The sequence below is a fragment of the Lithobates pipiens genome, unplaced genomic scaffold (genome assembly GCF_037356315.1).
Source record: "Lithobates pipiens isolate NorthernLeopardFrog02 unplaced genomic scaffold, aLitPip1_a1.2 Scaffold_25, whole genome shotgun sequence".
NCBI classification, from domain to species: Eukaryota; Metazoa; Chordata; class Amphibia; order Anura; family Ranidae; genus Lithobates; species Lithobates pipiens.
The window spans coordinates 42,387,744-42,406,285 of NW_027507787.1; the positions used below are offsets into that span (position 1 = coordinate 42,387,744).

The following is an 18,542-nucleotide window of genomic DNA, read 5'->3' on the forward strand; positions in this document are numbered from 1 at the left end:
GCTGGAGGCAATGGAAAGAGAGGGCTTCCCTTGCGGCTAAGTTCAAGACCCCCTGAGGGTGAAAACAGGAGAGGTCAGGCCCTAAGTAGCACGGGTCACCTGCTGGACTGTATGCAGGAGGTTCCACAGTACAGCTGGTGTGCTGGCGTAGAATCAGCAGACAGGTGGTGCCCGTTAGGTGTGGCAGGATTCAGATAATGCTGCGACTGGAGCGTGGTCAGAAGGAAGCCTAGGTGGTGAGCCGGAGCAGAAATCGTCAGGTGGATAGCCGAGATCAAACACAGGAAGTAAACAGGAGACAGGTCAAAGGCAAGCTGGATCAGGAACAGGAGACACGGGAACAGGAATATCATGGAGATAACACACTGGAGGAGATCAACCAGAAAATGCAGACACTAGCAGACTTCCTTATATAGGCCCATGGGACCTGCTGGTAGAGATGCTGGGTCCTAAAGTCCTTCTCCTGCCAGAGATGCTGGGTCCTAAAGTCCTTCTTCTGCCATAAGTGCTGGTAGAGATGTTCATTTTATCTAGGGGCATAAGCATAAGCTCACTGACATCTCAGTATCTGGATACTCCCGTACAATGCAGGATTTTTGGTCTTGCATTGTGCTCGATGACACTGGAAAGCCTGCAACCAGTGGAGCAGAAAAGAGATGCAGTTTTGGGAGATTGGTCATAAAACCAGGTGGAAGCCTGCAGGAGCACAGAAGAAAGTGGGTACTACTGCTTTTTGTTTTCCCAGAAGACAAAATAACATAATAAATAAAAAACATTTAAGTGCAGGGGGGAAGGGTGGTGGTCAGATGACAAGGGTATTTTTTTTTATACCTGCCTGGTCCTGAGCTTTAAAAGTGTGGAATAAAAACCTATGCAAATAAATACCTATTTTATCTACAATATTCTGTGTTCATAGTTAGATAGTCACCTATGAACGTTGTTTTAGTATTTTACCTCCTTAAATTGCGCTGATGTATAATCTAAGCATAATCTTTAATTACACACTAACTCTGAAAAAGACCTGTTTACTTAACTTATGCTCAGGTATGGAAACACCATAAAGGGCAAGTAAAGTTCAAATCAAAATCCCCAGCCTCTACTTCCTATCCTAATCTAAACCTAATTGGTCAATCCAGAGGGCTGAATGAAAAAAAAAAACCTGACAGCTCAGGTCAGAGCTATACTAACGATCTGATGTTAGTACAGCCATCTCCTCTGCTGTTCTATTGTTTTCTGACAGGGGCACGGCTGGTGGGGGGTGGTTAAGAGTGCTGATCGAGAGATGGTTAGCAGACCTTTTTTGACCACGCCCCTTGGACTGGCTGCAGTACATGAGGGACGAATGTAAGCCGGTTTCTAATTAACTGGCTGATGCTGACTGACATTCAGCCCATGTCTACAGGGCTTAAGTGTCTACTTAAGACTGCCAATCAGAATGATGGAGTACCCCGCGCCTGTGCAGTACTATCAAATGCAATAAAGTCTTATACACATTACCAATGTTGCAGTGTAAATACTGCAGCTGGACAGCACCAACATAAAGAATCAAACGGGCCCTTGGGTGAGGGGAGAGCAATAGGGGGAGCAGGGAGTGGGAAGACTTTTAATCTAAGCATGAACTTACCCATGAATGTATTTTTTTTAACTCCAGAGCCCTAATCAAAACACAGTTACTCCTATCACCCCACCTCCTAAAATGTAGTAAATGGCGCCATCAAGTGGATGTGAGAGATTATCACCAGCCCCAAAGTGGCTGGGGACAAGTACAAATAAAATGAGTTGGGGTGATGGTCCTGGGTGGAGATATCCCCCATTAGACCTTGATCAGAGAGGAACCCACAGTAATTAACTGATGCTTAGCATTATATAACTATCTGTTCTCAACTCAAAACTTCAATCACAGTGCCCAACAGGGACAACTCCTCTTTAATCAACTTCTTTTGAGGTTTTGCGATGATAAGAACCGAATGCATAGTTGCAAATTCAGCACTGGAACCATGCAAAATGGTGAATTGTGTTGCTCTCATTTGTTAAAAGAAGCTGAATGATGAGGAGTACCAATGTTTAGTGATGAGAGAACCAGGGAAAGTTCAAACACTTGACATGCGCAGAACACTTAAAAAACTGCATACCCGAAACATAGTACATGAAACTCTAATGAAGCCTAAATGTATCTTGTAATTGCCCTTTTTTCAAGGCCAACTTTCAAACTTGTGTGTGAGGAACTCATAGTTGACCAGAAACCTATTTTTGATAATGTTTTAGTATTTTTATTTATTTAGGTAAGTCCACAGGATTTTCACCGACCAACTGTCAATTTAGGATTTGAAATCAGCAATACCTGAGCTGAAACCGAATTTTAAAATTAGCACTTGTCCCACTTAATACTATAACATAAACCTCTGAACCTGACACTAATTCTAATTGTAGTTGAGCTCTAGGTCACTCTAGATCCAAAATTCCAATGTATTTATGTAGGGAGGGTCATGGAACCTTTTCGTTAATAATCATCTTGCAGAGGGTCCCCATAACTTCTCAAAATGTTTTGGTTATGTTCATTTATTTATTTATTTATTTTTGATACAAGCTTTCCAACTCGTACTTTACCATCGTTCGAATAAGCTTAAACTCCTCAGATCCTTACTTACCTTTTTAGTTTCTGAGGGTGTTTTGCCATTTGGGCCCCAGGTCAGCATTGATATACTGTAGCTTCCTGCACTGCACTAAGAGCTGAGCACTGGGAACAGCTGATTCAAGATTAACATTTTACTATAGAGAGCTTAAATTAGCAAGAAACAACCACAAAGAATATTGATAACTTAGATATTTACTGCTATGTGATCATATAGGAAGCGCATTGCTTTTTTGCACAGCAAGTGATCCAAGCACAAAAGGGGGTCAGAGATCTGAGGGGAAAGGATTAACCATGGCTACTGGATGAAGCATGTAATAATCCTCTGGCTATTGAGCTAGCAAGCAACAATTTTGTAAGATTTTACACCTTAAAGAGGAAGTAAACCCTGATGAGTTTACTTCCTCTTTTTTTCCCTGCAAAGGTAAAGCATAATGGACTACTATGCATCGCATAGTAGCCCATTATGTGTCACTTACCTGACACAGGAGCCAGCGAAGTCGCCGCTGTCCCCTGTAGTCCACCGCATCCATCTTGCTGGTGGCGTCTCGCAGCTCCGCCGCTGTCATTCGGCAAAGCCGCGATGACGTCACTCCCACGCATGCGCACGGGAGTGGCGTCTCGCAGCTCCGCCGCTGTCATTCGGCGAAGCCGCGATGATGTCACTCCCGCGCATGCGCACGGGAGTCGACAAATGCGGCAGCTCCATTCTTGGAACTGCCGCGCTCAGTGCGCCTGCGCGCCGCTGTCTACGGCGCATGCGCCGTAGACAGCGGTGCCCGTTTTCGGGCAAATATCTCCTAAACCATATAGGTTTAGGAGATATTGCTTGGACCTACAGGTAAGCCTTAATCTAGGCTTACCTGTAGGTCAAAGGGGTTTGTAAGGGTTTACAACCACTTTAAAGTGGTATTAAACCAAAAAGAAAACATTTATTATATGGCTGCTTACCAATTATTAGATGTGATGACTGCATGTGTTTATTTTTTTAGGATTTATTTTCATAGTTATATAGTTAGTCAGGTTGAAAAAAGACAAAAGTCCATCTAGCTCAACCATAAAAAAAAAAAAAAAATGTCTTTATTTTCACCTGGTGATCCTGCTAGTAAGCCTGTTGTTTTTAAAAATAAAAAGTTGTCTTTCAAATGTAGCAGTTAGGGGGATGAGACAAACCATTTACCATTGATATGGGTGCATACAATGATTGGCTTTATTTATTAATGTACAATTTTTATCCCAAAAGAAAGCCAAACTGTTTTCTGTAACTGCTTGTATGAGCTGGAGTTCAGCTTCAATGTGTTAGTATATCTAAGTATGCTAGTTCATCTAACACTCCCCTCCTCCAAGACTGACAATGCTGCTTTCCAAACATGTCCCTTGTGCTCATTCAGCCAAACAGGGGGCACTCTAAGGCTGCTTTCACACTGGGGCGGGAGCGGCGTCGGCGGTAAAGTGCCGCTATTTTTAGCGGCGCTTTACCGTTGTTTTAGCGGCGGTCTGCGGGCGCTAGCGGGGTGGTTTTAACCCCCGCTAGCGGCCGAAAAAGGGTTAAACCCGCCCGCAAAGCGCCGCAAAGCGCCGCTGCAGCGGCGCTTTGCCGGCGGTATTGCCGCGGTGTCCCATTGATTTCAATGGGTAGGAGCGGTTTAGGAGCGGTGAATACACCGCTCCTTCACCGCTCCAAAGATGCGGCTAGCAGGACTTTTTTCACTGTCTTGCCAGCGCACCGCTTCAGTGTGAAAGCCCTCCGGCTTTCACACTGAAGTGACAGGGGCCGGTTTTTTTCAGGCGCTACATAGGCGCTATTTTTAGCGCTGTAACGCCTGAATACCGCTTCAGTGTGAAAGGGGCCTAATACAGGCGGTTTATTACTGGTCAGATCATCAGGTGGAAACAGAGGGGAATAAGCCTAAGGCTGGGTTCACACTGCTGCGGCTTGGAGACCCGGATGTGATTCGCACCGCACTGCAGTGCAAATCACATCCGATCTCTGTGCGATGCGAGTTCAGCCATACAGATAGTATGGCTGAATTCGCATCGCACCCGCTCCAAACTTGCACAGGACCCTTTTTTGGTCCGCAGCAGAATCGGATCGCATGGTTCACACCATGCGATCCGATTCCTGTCCGAGTTTGCAGATCGCACTGCGATATGCGAACTGATCTGGGGGTGTCATTAAGGTTTCACTGGCACTCCCAGCAGTCCGCATAGGGCAGTGTGAACTGCCGGCGGGAGGCATGCGATGCGGGAACCCGCCGCAGATTTGCGGCGTTCCCGCATCGCTTCAGTGTGAACCCAGCCTCAAAGAGGAAAAATAATGCAGCTACCATATCTTATGACTGGTAACCTGCAATATATTCAATTTTTGGTTTTGGATTTAATACTGCTAACAATTAATGAAACTAACAATATTTTGTCTGTTGATCTGTGTAGGTCAAGTACTGAAGAACATGAACTAGAAGAAGAATATGGAATAGAAGAGGCTGCTGTAGAAGTTGTCTATGACACTGTTATTGAAAATGCAGTTTCTGATTTCCCAATTGACTATTTTTGGAGTAAAATTGTTCACCAGTTTAAAACTTCTCGTGGCATTGAAAGTAACACTACTGCATTTATTGAGTCCAAAGAAACTTGCAGTTATGAGGATGTTGGACTTTCAACCACCAAGGCTATAAGAAGGTCTACTCCAATCAATCTTCTGTAAATACCTTTTCATGTACAGTCAATTAACAGTAAAGGAAATAAGTGCAACTATGATAAAGTCTCTTAATCCTATAAGTGATAAGTGATCATCCTATAGAATATTAAAATCTAAATGACACTTCTGTTCTCCTCTTGTGAGATTCTTTCTCCAGTGATGAACTCCAATAAATTATTTTAACAGATGGCTAAACAACTTCAGCAATCTACTTATAGCCAGTTTTGCAGAATTCCCTTTTCACTTTGTTTCTATGTGTTAGTCATTGATGGAGATTTCACAGGTTTTAGGATATCTTCCTCCTTTTCACATGACAGTTTTCAGACCCACCATTGACCAACCAGACCCAAGCATCCCAAGAGAAGGTCCCGTGCTCCCTCACACCAAAAAACACCAGGGATTTTGCAAAGACTGTGCATAGGAACGGTAAGGGAGCAAGCAAAAAAAGTGAGTGGATAGTAAGCAGTCACTTTGTCACTTAGTCCTGAATGGGAAAAGTGACTGAGCCTCTTTACCATGCGTAGTACTAAACTGTAGTAGAATATTGAAGTACTGTAGTTGCTGAGCAGTACCCCACTACACCTGTCTGGTATCAGTGATGCAAAAAGCACCGAAGCCAGAGAATCAAAATGGAAGCCATAGGGCTACAGTTTTCAGAAGGAATGTTCAGCTTCTTACAGTGTGTATTTGAAGCTGCAGCAAGTCACATAGAGTCCGCCTCATTTCCTGGCTGCTCAGCTCAGCTTGTGCCAAGTTCACTCCTTTCTTTCATTGGATTTCAGTTCTTTCAAACATGAAGGCTCAGCATCACTTGTAGATATTACCTAGAGCAGTCTACATGTAAATGCAACCTAGGAATATCTACTTTTCTAGACTGAAATGCACCCATCTATGTATATTGATATTTGCAACTCCTTCGAAGAGCCAATCCATTGCTTGCATAAAAGAGGAGTAATAAGGGCCATTACTGAAAAATATGGTTGATTTGCATTGTGCAGGTACCATTACATTTATGATTCATGAATTTAGTTATGTTACAAGAGTTTTATATTTTTGTGCATTTCAGTTTGTATCTGATATATATATATATATATATATATATATATATATATATAGAGAGAGAGAGAGAGAGAGAGAGAGAGAGAGAGAGAGAGAGAGAGAGAGAGAGAGAGAGAGAGAGAGAGAGAGAGAGAGAGAGAGAGAGAGAGAGAGAGAGAGAGAGAGAGAGAGATTTTTTGCTTTAAATATTTATATCTGTGAATAAATTTTCTGTATAAGCTAACTACTTGTGGTTATTTAAATGTTTGTTAACATCGTTGGATTAAGAAAAAAGGGCCAAACTACAGCTATACCAATATACTAGGAAAACAATATATACACATATACCTGAGGTTTATTAATACATTTGTAGTGCTACCCTCTAAGGATCCACTGAGTTTTAGGTCCCCCTATTGCCTGCACAGCTAGGTAACACGCATTTTCCAACTTGCATCCAAAGTCAGTAACCAGTCCATGGGGTTGTTTTATTTAGAGTAAACAACATGGATAGGGCCTAAGGATATACAAGATGAGGTAAAACAACCTTTGAGGACAAAACTTCAGAGTGACTTCTGTCCCTTAACAGATCAATGTTCTCTATAATGCCGCGTACACACGAGCGGACTGTATGGCGTACTTAGTCCGTCATACAATCCGACGGACAGTCCATCATACTTTCCACTGAATGGACTTGACCACACACGGATACACAAACAGTCCCTCAAAAGCTTGCGCGATGACGTGTACAGCACGTACGACGGGACTAGAAATAGGAAGTCCAATACACAGCAAATGTAAATGGGCATGCGCCATTCTTAGTCCATCCAACTATCACACTGACGATCGTATTGTCCGCTGAAACCAAAGTATGACGGACAGAATTACGGAAAATCCGAAATACTTAGTACGCCAGACTGCACGCTGAAAAAGTCAGCTGAAGCCCACACACGAGCGGACTGTCCGCTGAAATGTGTTTCGACGGACTAAGTACGCCATACAGTCCGCCTGTGTGTACGCGGCATCAGGAACACTTGGTCCCGTTTAAATGAGCTTCTTCAGACCCCAGTTCGAAACTACCAGCCCACTTAGCTGTCTTGAAGAGTATCCCAGAGCAAGGTATTCCAGAACAGACTTGAAGCTCTTTCCTAGGGAGAACTGGTTGGATTTGGCACCTAGCAGCCCTCTCCCTTGTAGACCCTGGGGGTGTAGATGTACTCACACTGTCCTTGTCCTGCAGCTGTAGGTGAAAATGCTTTCAGGCCTTTCAGTGGGCTAGATTCCTTTCTGAGTAACAGACTGTCCTTTACCAGTGGACTGCAATGCAATGAATATCACTCTTTCAGATCTCTTTCTCCTTCCAGCTTTCAGCCTGGAGGCAGACCCCCCTTTCCTCTTGGGGCTCTGTCCCAGGCTTCACTCACTTCCATCTTCCACCTGACTCCCCATTGCTGGCCAGACTCCCCAATATTTACGTGCTGATTCAGCCACCATGTGTCAAGTACCTGGTGGTGATCAAGCTCTAGAAGGAGCTTCTCTTGCACCTCTTGTCCAACACCCTTGGTAGTGATGACAGGAGGTGTGAGGACACAGAGTGACACGAGGGCCGGTAGAACAGGTAGTGCCAGCTAAAGTTTGCAGGAAGCAGATCACCAGATAGCCGGACAGTGAAGGTACAGGAACATAAGTCGAAGGCAGAGTCAGGATACAGGCTGAGGCTGGTACACAGTCGGGCAGAGAGGAACAGAAACACAAGACAGGAGCTGGGTCAGAGTACAAGCCGAGATCACAATAGGCAGGCAGGAATCCACAGATTTGTCAAGGGCAAGCTGGATCAAACACGGATAGACAAGTATAGCAGGTTAAACAGGAACTAGCTGAAGACCACTCAGCAATCTGTTCTTGTCCAGCTAAATAGCTGTTTGACACCAGTGCGCGTACATGTGCATGCACGTGTGTCTTGTGTACACTCTAATATGTGTGCGTGTGCATGCTAATGACTGTTCTGTATTTAGCTCAGAATTATGAGCATGTGTGCATGTAATGGCCTTATGGTTCCAACTGAACTTCATTTAAACTCTGACATTCCTCCTGCATGGGGATTGGCCAGATTCCCATAAATATTATGATCCCTGTCTCTATAAACCTGCCCACTAGCTTCTAGAAGTTTCCTTGAAACCTCCAAAGCTAGGGGGAGGAGATAGAGGACTGGTTTGCAGACCCTTTCAGCCTTACCTGAATCTGTACCTTGACCCAATTAACAGATTCATGCAACTACTCTGAATCCCGTAAATTTCCCTACACCTATTCTAGCACTAGAGGATGCTACAAATTGAAATTTTGGTGTTTTAGCAAGCAGCCCCCATAAACAGCAAACTGTTAGTCATACATTAAATCTCAACTGTTTGTATTATGATTCAGATACTTATAGATTATTTGTAATCGGAGTCTTCAAGTGGGAAATGCAATATTACTTAAGAAACAAGGCCTGAGGTGTGCCATGGCCTGTATGGTCAGTATGCCTGAAAAGAGGGCATACCCTGAATGTAAGAATAAGAAAAAATACTATGAGTATGAGTGAATAACCTGGGGGAAACGGGTGGGTGGGCACCTAGAAAACCCCAGCCCTGGCCCTGACAGAGGAGGAGGGTTATATAGCCTCAGACTCCTCCCACAAATACAGGCTGGCCTACGGCCAGCCTTCCCACTTGTAATCGGAGTCTTCAAGTGGGAAATGCAATATTACTTAAGAAACAAGGCCTGAGGTGTGCCATGGCCTGTATGGTCAGTATGCCTGAAAAGAGGGCAAAAAGACACAAGTTTAGGTGGGAGAGGGAAGGTAAAGATCCCATCCATAAAATGATGTATGCCCAAACGCCAACCGTAAGTAACCGGTAAGTATCCGCTGTGAGAGTAGAACCCACCGACTCCTGACCTGGAGATGAGAAGGAACCTCCTTAGAGCCTGCAAGCTACGCAAACCCAATTGAACGTCCCGTGAAGGATAGGATGAGCCTGATGCCCAAGGTAACCCGGACATGCGAATGAACTGCTATGAATGAGAGGATACGTGGGGACAAGAGAGCAAGGGCTGACCCGAAGAACCCCTACAACAGACACCAGAAGAAGCACCGTGAAACACCCCTTCCCATACCTGGTAAGAGGAAGTGAGAGGGTGAGTGCCAAAAATACCAGTGATAGGAGAGGAAACCTGGCTGCCCGATGGATGTTATGGAGTAGGTGCCATGGCAATGAGCATCATCAACATGGCGACACCAAGACAGACTGGTCCCACCGGGTACGAACAGGTCATGCTACTGCCCGAGACCTACCAACCGAGACCGAATCCTGAACCGAAGAAGGAGAAACAGACTCCAACCCAGGGGAATAAGTCCCATAGCATGATCCAGCCATGCCCGAAGTGACTAAAGCACCCCCCTCCCCACCTGGAACAAACCGGGGAGGAGCAAAGATGACTGGACCGACGTCCCTGAGCAGTACTCCAGGCAACCTCCTAGACAAGAGATCGGAGCTGAGAGTGGAATCCAGAATGGTGACGACATCACCCAACCTACCACCTAAGGACCGTGGCTTGGACACACCCTGAGAGTATGAATCCCAGGGCGGTAACCAGGGCCTCTATGCAACAGGATGTCAACTAAGAAAATTGACGTCTGCTTCCAACCCGAGGGTGCGCCCAGTGGCGAAATTACATCTGTAAGTGAGTGCAGGCATGGTTGATATTGGTATGGATGCCAAGACGGCCCAACCTGAAAACGCAACTAGAAGGAAAGACAGACAACCAGACATGAGAACAACAACGCCCCTCTGCCTACCTAAGAATGAGAACATGGCAGAAAAGTCAAGACCACAGCGCATGAATGAACCTAATGATGAACCCCCCCCCCCCGTGTGTGAGTTGTGAATAGTGAGTTAACCCGAGTAACCTGCAGCGCAGAGACAGGTAATTAACAGAAACTCAGGCCTAGAGTACCCACAGACCGTGGTGGGTAGACGTACAGGTGTGGTGAATGAACATGCATCGTATGACGTATGGTATACAGGCGAGAAGATTGTGGTCAACAATCATTAATAACGAAACCTCAGCCCGTATGGATCTGTAGACGTGACAGATCCCGATGTGCGAGCCCTAGCTAACTGACCCCGGTACAAACATGAACACAGATACGATGAGACATGACAATGAATGCAGACAAACCTAACCAGAATATGTCATAAGTGAACGCCCTTCTGCGAACTCTGAAGCCAAACACAGAGGTTGAAACACCATGACAGAACCACTGAACAGAAACACTATGACAGAAATACTGACAGAAAAATGTCACGACAATGCCATGACAGAAATTCTAAAAGTTAACCTAGGTAGAACGATGACTGAAATCCCGGGGCAGAACGCTATGACAGACATGCTGGCAGAACGCTATGACAGAACTCCAGGGGCAGAACACTGACAGATAACCTGGGGCGGAACGCTATGACAGACATGCCGGGCAGAATGATATGACAGGAACCCAGGGGCAAACCACTATGACAGCCATGCTGGACAGAGCGCTATGACGGAAATACTGGACCGAACGCTATGACAGAAATACTGGACCGAACGCTATGACGGAAATACTGGACTAAATGCTGTGACCGAACCTGGACAGAACGCTATGACAGGAAAGCTAGAAAGAATGCTATGACCGAGAATGCTGGACCAATCGCTATGACAGAATTGCTGGGCCGAACGTTATGACAGAAAATGCTGGGCCGAACGTATGACAGAAAATGCTGGGCCGAAAGTATGACAGAAAATGCTGGGCCGAACATAATGACAGAAAATGCTGGGCCGAACGTGATGACAGAAAATGCTGAGCCGAACGTAATGACAGAAAATGCTGAACAGAACGCTGTGACAGAAAACTGGACTAATGCTATAACCAAAACCTGGACAGAACGCTATGACAGGAAAGCTAGATCGAATGCTATGACAGAAATGCTGGACCGAACGCTGTGACAGAAATGCTGGACCGAACGCTGTGACAGAAATGCAGGACCGAACGCTGTGACAGAAATGCTGGACCGAACGCTGTGACAGAAATGCTGGACCGAACGCTGTGACAGAAATGCTGGACCGAACGCTGTGACAGAAATGCTGGACAGAACGCTATGACAGAAAATGCTGGGCAGAACGCTATGACAGAAAATGCTGAACAGAACGCTGTGACAGAAAAACTGGACTGAATTCTGACCGAAACCTGGACAGAACGCCGTGACAGAAATGCTGGACAGAACGCTATGACAGGAAAGCTAGATGGAACGCTATGACAGAAATGCTGGGCCGAACGCTATGACAGAAAATGCTGAACAGAACGCTGTGACAAAAAACTGGACTGAATGCTATGACCGAAACCTGGACAGAACGCTGTGACAGAAATGCTGGACAGAACGCTATGACAGGAAAGCTAGATGGAACGCTATGACAGAAATGCTGGGCCGAACGCTATGACAGAAAATGCTGAACAGAACGCTGTGACAAAAACTGGACTGAATGCTATGACCGAAACCTGGACAGAACGCTGTGACAGAAATGCTGGACAGAACGCTATGACAGGAAAGCTAGATAGAACGCTATGACAGGAATGCTGGGCCGAACGTTATGACAGAAAATGCTGGGCAGAACGCTGTGACAGAAAATGCTGGGCAGAACGCTGTGACAGAAAATGCTGGGCAGAACGCTGTGACAGAAAATGCTGGGCAGAACGCTGTGACAGAAAATGCTGGGCAGAACGCTGTGACAGAAAATGCTGGGCAGAACGCTGTGACAGAAAAATGCTGGGCAGAACGCTGTGACAGAAAATGCTGGGCAGAACGCTGTGACAGAAAATGCTGGGCAGAACGCTATGACGGAAATACTGGACCGAACGCTATGACAGAAATACTGGACCGAACGCTATGACGGAAATACTGGACTAAATGCTGTGACCGAACCTGGACAGAACGCTATGACAGGAAAGCTAGAAAGAATGCTATGACCGAGAATGCTGGACCAATCGCTATGACAGAATTGCTGGGCCGAACGTTATGACAGAAAATGCTGGGCTGAAAGTATGACAGAAAATGCTGGGCCGAACGTAATGACAGAAAATGCTGGGCCGAACGTGATGACAGAAAATGCTGAGCCGAACGTAATGACAGAAAATGCTGAACAGAACGCTGTGACAGAAAACTGGACTAATGCTATAACCAAAACCTGGACAGAACGCTATGACAGGAAAGCTAGATCGAATGCTATGACAGAAATGCTGGACCGAACGCTGTGACAGAAATGCTGGACCGAACGCTGTGACAGAAATGCAGGACCGAACGCTGTGACAGAAATGCTGGACCGAACGCTGTGACAGAAATGCTGGACTGAACGCTGTGACAGAAATGCTGGACCGAACGCTGTGACAGAAATGCTGGACAGAACGCTATGACAGAAAATGCTGGGCAGAACGCTATGACAGAAAATGCTGAACAGAACGCTGTGACAGAAAAACTGGACTGAATTCTGACCGAAACCTGGACAGAACGCCGTGACAGAAATGCTGGACAGAACGCTATGACAGGAAAGCTAGATGGAACGCTATGACAGAAATGCTGGGCCGAACGCTATGACAGAAAATGCTGAACAGAACGCTGTGACAAAAAACTGGACTGAATGCTATGACCGAAACCTGGACAGAACGCTGTGACAGAAATGCTGGACAGAACGCTATGACAGGAAAGCTAGATGGAACGCTATGACAGAAATGCTGGGCCGAACGCTATGACAGAAAATGCTGAACAGAACGCTGTGACAAAAACTGGACTGAATGCTATGACCGAAACCTGGACAGAACGCTGTGACAGAAATGCTGGACAGAACGCTATGACAGGAAAGCTAGATAGAACGCTATGACAGGAATGCTGGGCCGAACGTTATGACAGAAAATGCTGGGCAGAACGCTGTGACAGAAAATGCTGGGCAGAACGCTGTGACAGAAAATGCTGGGCAGAACGCTGTGACAGAAAATGCTGGGCAGAACGCTGTGACAGAAAATGCTGGGCTGAACGCTGTGACAGAAAAATGCTGGGCAGAACGCTGTGACAGAAAAATGCTGGGCAGAACGCTGTGACAGAAAATGCTGGGCAGAACGCTGTGACAGAAAATGCTAGGCAGAAAATGCAGGGCAGAACGCTGTGACAGAAATGCTGGACAGAACGTTGTGACAGAAATGCTGGATAGCCCGCTGTGACAGAAAATCGCAGGCAGAACGCTGTGACAGAAAATCGCAGGCAGAACGCTGTGACAGAAAATCGCAGGCAGAACGCTGTGACAGAAAAACGCTGGCAGAACGCTGTGACAGAAAAACGCTGGCAGAACGCTGTGACAGAAAATGCTGGCAGAACGATATGACAGAAAACGCTGGCAGAACGCTATGACAGAAAACGCTGGCAGAACGCTATGACAGAAAACGCTGGCAGAACGCTATGACAGAAAACGCTGGTAGAACGCTATGACAGAAAACGCTGGCAGAACGCTATGACAGAAACGCTGGCAGAACGGTATGACAGAAAACGCTGGCAGAACGCTATGACAGAAAACGCTGGCAGAACGCTATGACAGAAAACGCTGGCAGAACGATATGACAGAAAACGCTGGCAGAACGCTATGACAGAAAACGCTGGCAGAACGATATGACAGAAACCGCTGGCAGAACGCTATGACAGAAACCGCTGGAAAAAACGCTTATGACAGAAAACGCTGGCAAAACACTGTAACAGAACGCTATGACAGAAAATTGCTGATGGAAGCTACCACAGACACCCGGGCTGACCCCAATATAACACCGACCAAAGAAACCAACAACAAGTAAAGCAGCAACCTGGGTGGACTGAGATCCTCCATCACTGCAGCAGAGATGCCAGTCTGCGCTGTGGGGAGGAAAGGAGCAACAGGTGGGTGACAGCCCATCCCCCTTGCAAGCACCAGGACCCACCGCTCACTTAGGCAGCCAGCCGATACCACCCCCCCCCCCCCCCCCACATGAGCAAGGGGAGAGAGGATCCAGCAGCTGACCGATCACCAGGCGGGTTCTCGGCAGCTCTGGGGACGGACATGCACGGGGAGCGGAGCCAGCGGTGGCCGACCCCCCCCCCCCTCACCCCCCGCCATGCGAGCAAAGGGAGAGAGGAGCCAGCGGGCGGCCGACCACCCCCCCGCCATGTGAGCAATGAGAGAGAAGCCAGCGGGCGGCCGATCACCAGGCGGGCTCCCAGCAGCCCCGCCGATCACACCCTCCCCCCAGGGAGAATCAGCCGAGCGGCCGCCACGTGGAGCCCCCCCCGGACGAATCGGCAGCACAACACACATGGGGAGAGAGAGGAGCTGGGGCGGCTGATCGCCCCCCCCCCCTCCCCTCCCCACACTGGAAGAAACGGCGGGTGGGTGGACAGAGCAAACGTGTGGGGAGAGAGAGGAGCTGGGGCGGCCGATCACCCCCCCACTCCCCATACTGGCAGAAACGGCGGGCGAATGGACAGAGCAAACGTGTGGGGAGAGAGAGAGAGGATCACCCCCCCTCTCCTCACACTGGAACATGACAGGAAAACGCACCCCCGCTTCCCCACCAGCATGAATGCAGAGCAGAGAGTGGTGGGGGATAGCTGGACAGCCCTTCCCCCATGAGCTGCCTACACCTAGAAAACCCCAGCCCTGGCCCTGACAGAGGAGGAGGGTTATATAGCCTCAGACTCCTCCCACAAATACAGGCTGGCCTACGGCCAGCCTTCCCACATGTCTAAGTAGCACATACTGTTGTACCAATTTACAATTAACAATACAACACACAACTAACATAGCATAACAATTCAATAACACATGTTATTAGGTTTTATTACGGTTTAATTTATGTCAAACACAAAGGGCACTAAACACGTCCAGCTGTAGTGTATTTTTGCCTGTCAAGTGGGGATATATGCTGCGGCTGTATCTCCTAGGCTCATGCAAACTTGAGGATTGGACACAAAAGGGCTAAATGCCCAGCGTGCATGTGGTCTTATAATCACATGTAAAAAAACAAAAAGGGTCATAGTCAGCATTTTTCTTCCTCCAAACACGAGTCCCCCTCCTCAAGAAAGCACATTTACAGTTATGCCAATGAACATCTAAATGATTCACAGAAGGATTGGAAGAAAGTGCTGTGGTCAGATGAGACCAAAATTTAGCTTTTGGCATTAACTTGACTCCCCATGTTTGGAGGAAGAAAAATGCTGGCTATAACCCTAAGGCCGCGTACACACGCGGGGACTGTTCGCTCAACTTTGTTCGTCAAACAGTTTCAGCGGACAGTCCGCTCAAAATTAGCATGGACGGACATGGCCACACACGACGAACGAACAGTCCGCTGAAACCGTGCGCGATGACGTGAACGGCACGTACGACGGGACTAGAAAACGACGTCCTATACACTGCAATGCAACCTTCGGCGTATAAATTCTTTCTGAGCATGCGCGGAACTTTGTTTGACGAACAAGCCTACACACGAGCGGACTGTCCGCTCAAACCAAGTTTCAGCGGACAGTTTTTCGGGATTTCTGAAAAACTTTGTTCGTCAAACTGTCCGCTGAAACTGTCCGCTGAAGCCCACACACGAGCGGACTGTCCGCTGAAACACTGTTCAGCGGACAAAGTTGAGCGAACAGTCCCCGCGTGTGTACGCGGCCTAAGAACACCATTCCTACAGTCAAGCATGGAAGTGGAAACATGATGCTTTGGGGCTGTTTCTCTGCTTAAGGTACAGGCCAACTTTGCCTCATTGAGGGGCCAATGGACGGGGCCATGTATTGTAAAAACTTGGATGAGAACCTTTTTCCCTCAGTCAGAACATCGAAGACGGGTCATGAATGGGTCTTCTAGCATGACAATGACCCAAAACATACTGTCAAGGCAACAAAGGAGTAGCTCAAGAAGAAGCACATTAAGGTCATGGAGTGGCTTAGTCAGTCTCCAGACCTCAATCCTATAGAAAATTTATGGAGGGAGCTGAAACTTCAAGTTGCCAAGCGACAGCCAAGAAACTTTAAGAATTTAGAGAAGATCTCTAAAGAAGAAAGGGCCAAAATCCCTTCTGAGATGTGTGCAAACCTGGTGACCAACTACAAGAAACATCTTACCTCTGTAATTGCCAACAAGGTTTTCTCCACCAAGTACTAAGTCATGTTTTTCTTGGGGATCAAATAATTATTTGACTCACTGAACTGAAACTTAATTTCCTGGCTAACCTCGTGTCAGCACACCATGGGTTAATCCTCCGTAAGTAACCCCAAGGACCACCTCCAATAGCTAGAATAAAAGTACCACCCTCCTGATCCCCGGTGTTCTTAATTTTTGGTCGCTCCAGGCCACCTGCCTGCCAGGGCTGGGCTCAGCCCTTCCTTCTCAGAGCTCTGTTGTCTGTTAATTGCCAAATAACAACAAGGTCTGGGGAATACCCAGAAAAAACCCAAGCCTACTTACCACTAGCTTGCAGACAACCCCTTCAGTCCACCTGACCTCCTCTATCCATTAGAATGCATGTGCCTCCACTGTGGGGACACTCATATTTTAATGTTAGGACCACAGATACCAGGGTGCCTTGACAAGGCTCTGTGGCTTACGCATGCGTTTGCAGATGCGTGCGGACTAAACCCCTGTTTTTAATGTACTGTTAGACAGGTTCATTTGGTTGTCTCTGAGCTGGTGGTAAGTAGGCTTGGGTTTTTCCTGGGCATTCCCCAGGCCTTGTTGTTATCTGATTTAGCCTTCCAATGCCGCTTACTGCTATAGCCAGCTATAGATGAGGGCGGTGGTGAGTTTTTTCATATCGTATTTGTATTGGTCCAGCAATGCACCAACACCTTTGCAGCCATTGTGCTACATGCTGGGTGTTTGGTGTGCTGCATGTACCTTTAAGAAGGGGTGGGCTCCCCTTCAGTCCACCTGACCTCATCTATCCATTAGAAGGCATGTGCCTCCACTGTGGGGACACTCATATTTTAGTGTTAGGACCACAGATACCAGGGTGCCTTGACGAGGCTCGGTGGCTTACGCATGCGTTTGCAAATGTGGGTGGACTAAACCCCTGTTTTTACCGTACTGTTAGACAGGTTAATTTTGTTGTCTGCAAGCTGGTGGTAAGTAGGCTTGGGTTTTTCCTGGGCATTCCCCAGGCCTTGTTGTTATCTGATTTAGCCTTCCAATGCTGCTTACTGCTATAGCCAGCTATAGATGAGGGCGGTGGTGAGTTTATTCACATCCTTAATTGCCACATACTCTTCCTTCCACAGTGGCTCACCTGGTCTTCATTTCCTGCTCGTCAGCTAGAGCGGCTGGTTATATCAACTCCTTGGATCATATCTTCTGTGCCTTTACCTTGGTCAACATATCTGTATCTCTCTGCTGCACCTGACTTTGCTGATCTCTGGACTCATGTTTCCCTGGCTTGTTCTGACTACCTGTCCTGGTTACCGAACTCTGGCTATGGTTTGACTATGTTTGCTCTGCTTATACCATTTTATTAAATAGTGTGATTTTTACTGCACATCTGTCTCAGTCTGATTCATGGTTCCTGACAGTAGGCAAAGGCCATGAATTTAGAAGTTGCAGGCAATCCACTTGTTGGTAATATTGCCTCCCTCTACTCTCATACTTCCTGGTACCGAGTCTGCCAGTGAGGTAGAACCCATGCAGTTGGGATTCACACTTCCTTTTGCGGATGAGAGGGCCTTTAGGAGGAGGGAAAGATTGTGCATTTATTGTGGCCAGGCAGGTCACTTTTTGAAGTCTTGTCCTACCCTTCCGGTAAAATGCTTGCACCTGAGTTCCTGTAGGGAACAGACCTTTCCTAACCTAAAAAAGGAGGGACCTACCTTCCCAATCTTTCCAGAGATTAAAGAATTAATCAAGGATAAGTGGGAGAAACTGGATAAAGGACTGAATTGGCAAAACAGACTATTGCAACTGTACCCCCTGCCTACTTCAGAGGCTAGCTTTTGGGAGACCCCACCAAGTGTGGATGCAGCTTTACAGCATTTAGCCCGCAATGTGTCCTTAACACTAGAGAAATCTGTTACCTTCAGGGATCCGATGGATTGTTGGGTGGATGCAGGT

At 46.9% G+C, this 18,542-nt stretch overlaps 1 protein-coding gene across 1 annotated transcript in view; it reads left to right on the top strand.

Moving 5' to 3' along the window:
• LOC143930229 (uncharacterized) overlaps window positions 1-5,528 on the top strand; it is a 44,762-nt gene extending 39,234 nt beyond the window's left edge. The window contains exon 12 of the mRNA XM_077454364.1: window positions 5,066-5,528. Within this exon, the coding sequence (XP_077310490.1) occupies window positions 5,066-5,336 (271 nt within the window). The 3' untranslated portion in view covers window positions 5,337-5,528. The remainder of the gene's footprint in view (window positions 1-5,065) is intronic.
• The last annotated feature ends 13,014 nt before the right edge of the window (window positions 5,529-18,542 follow it).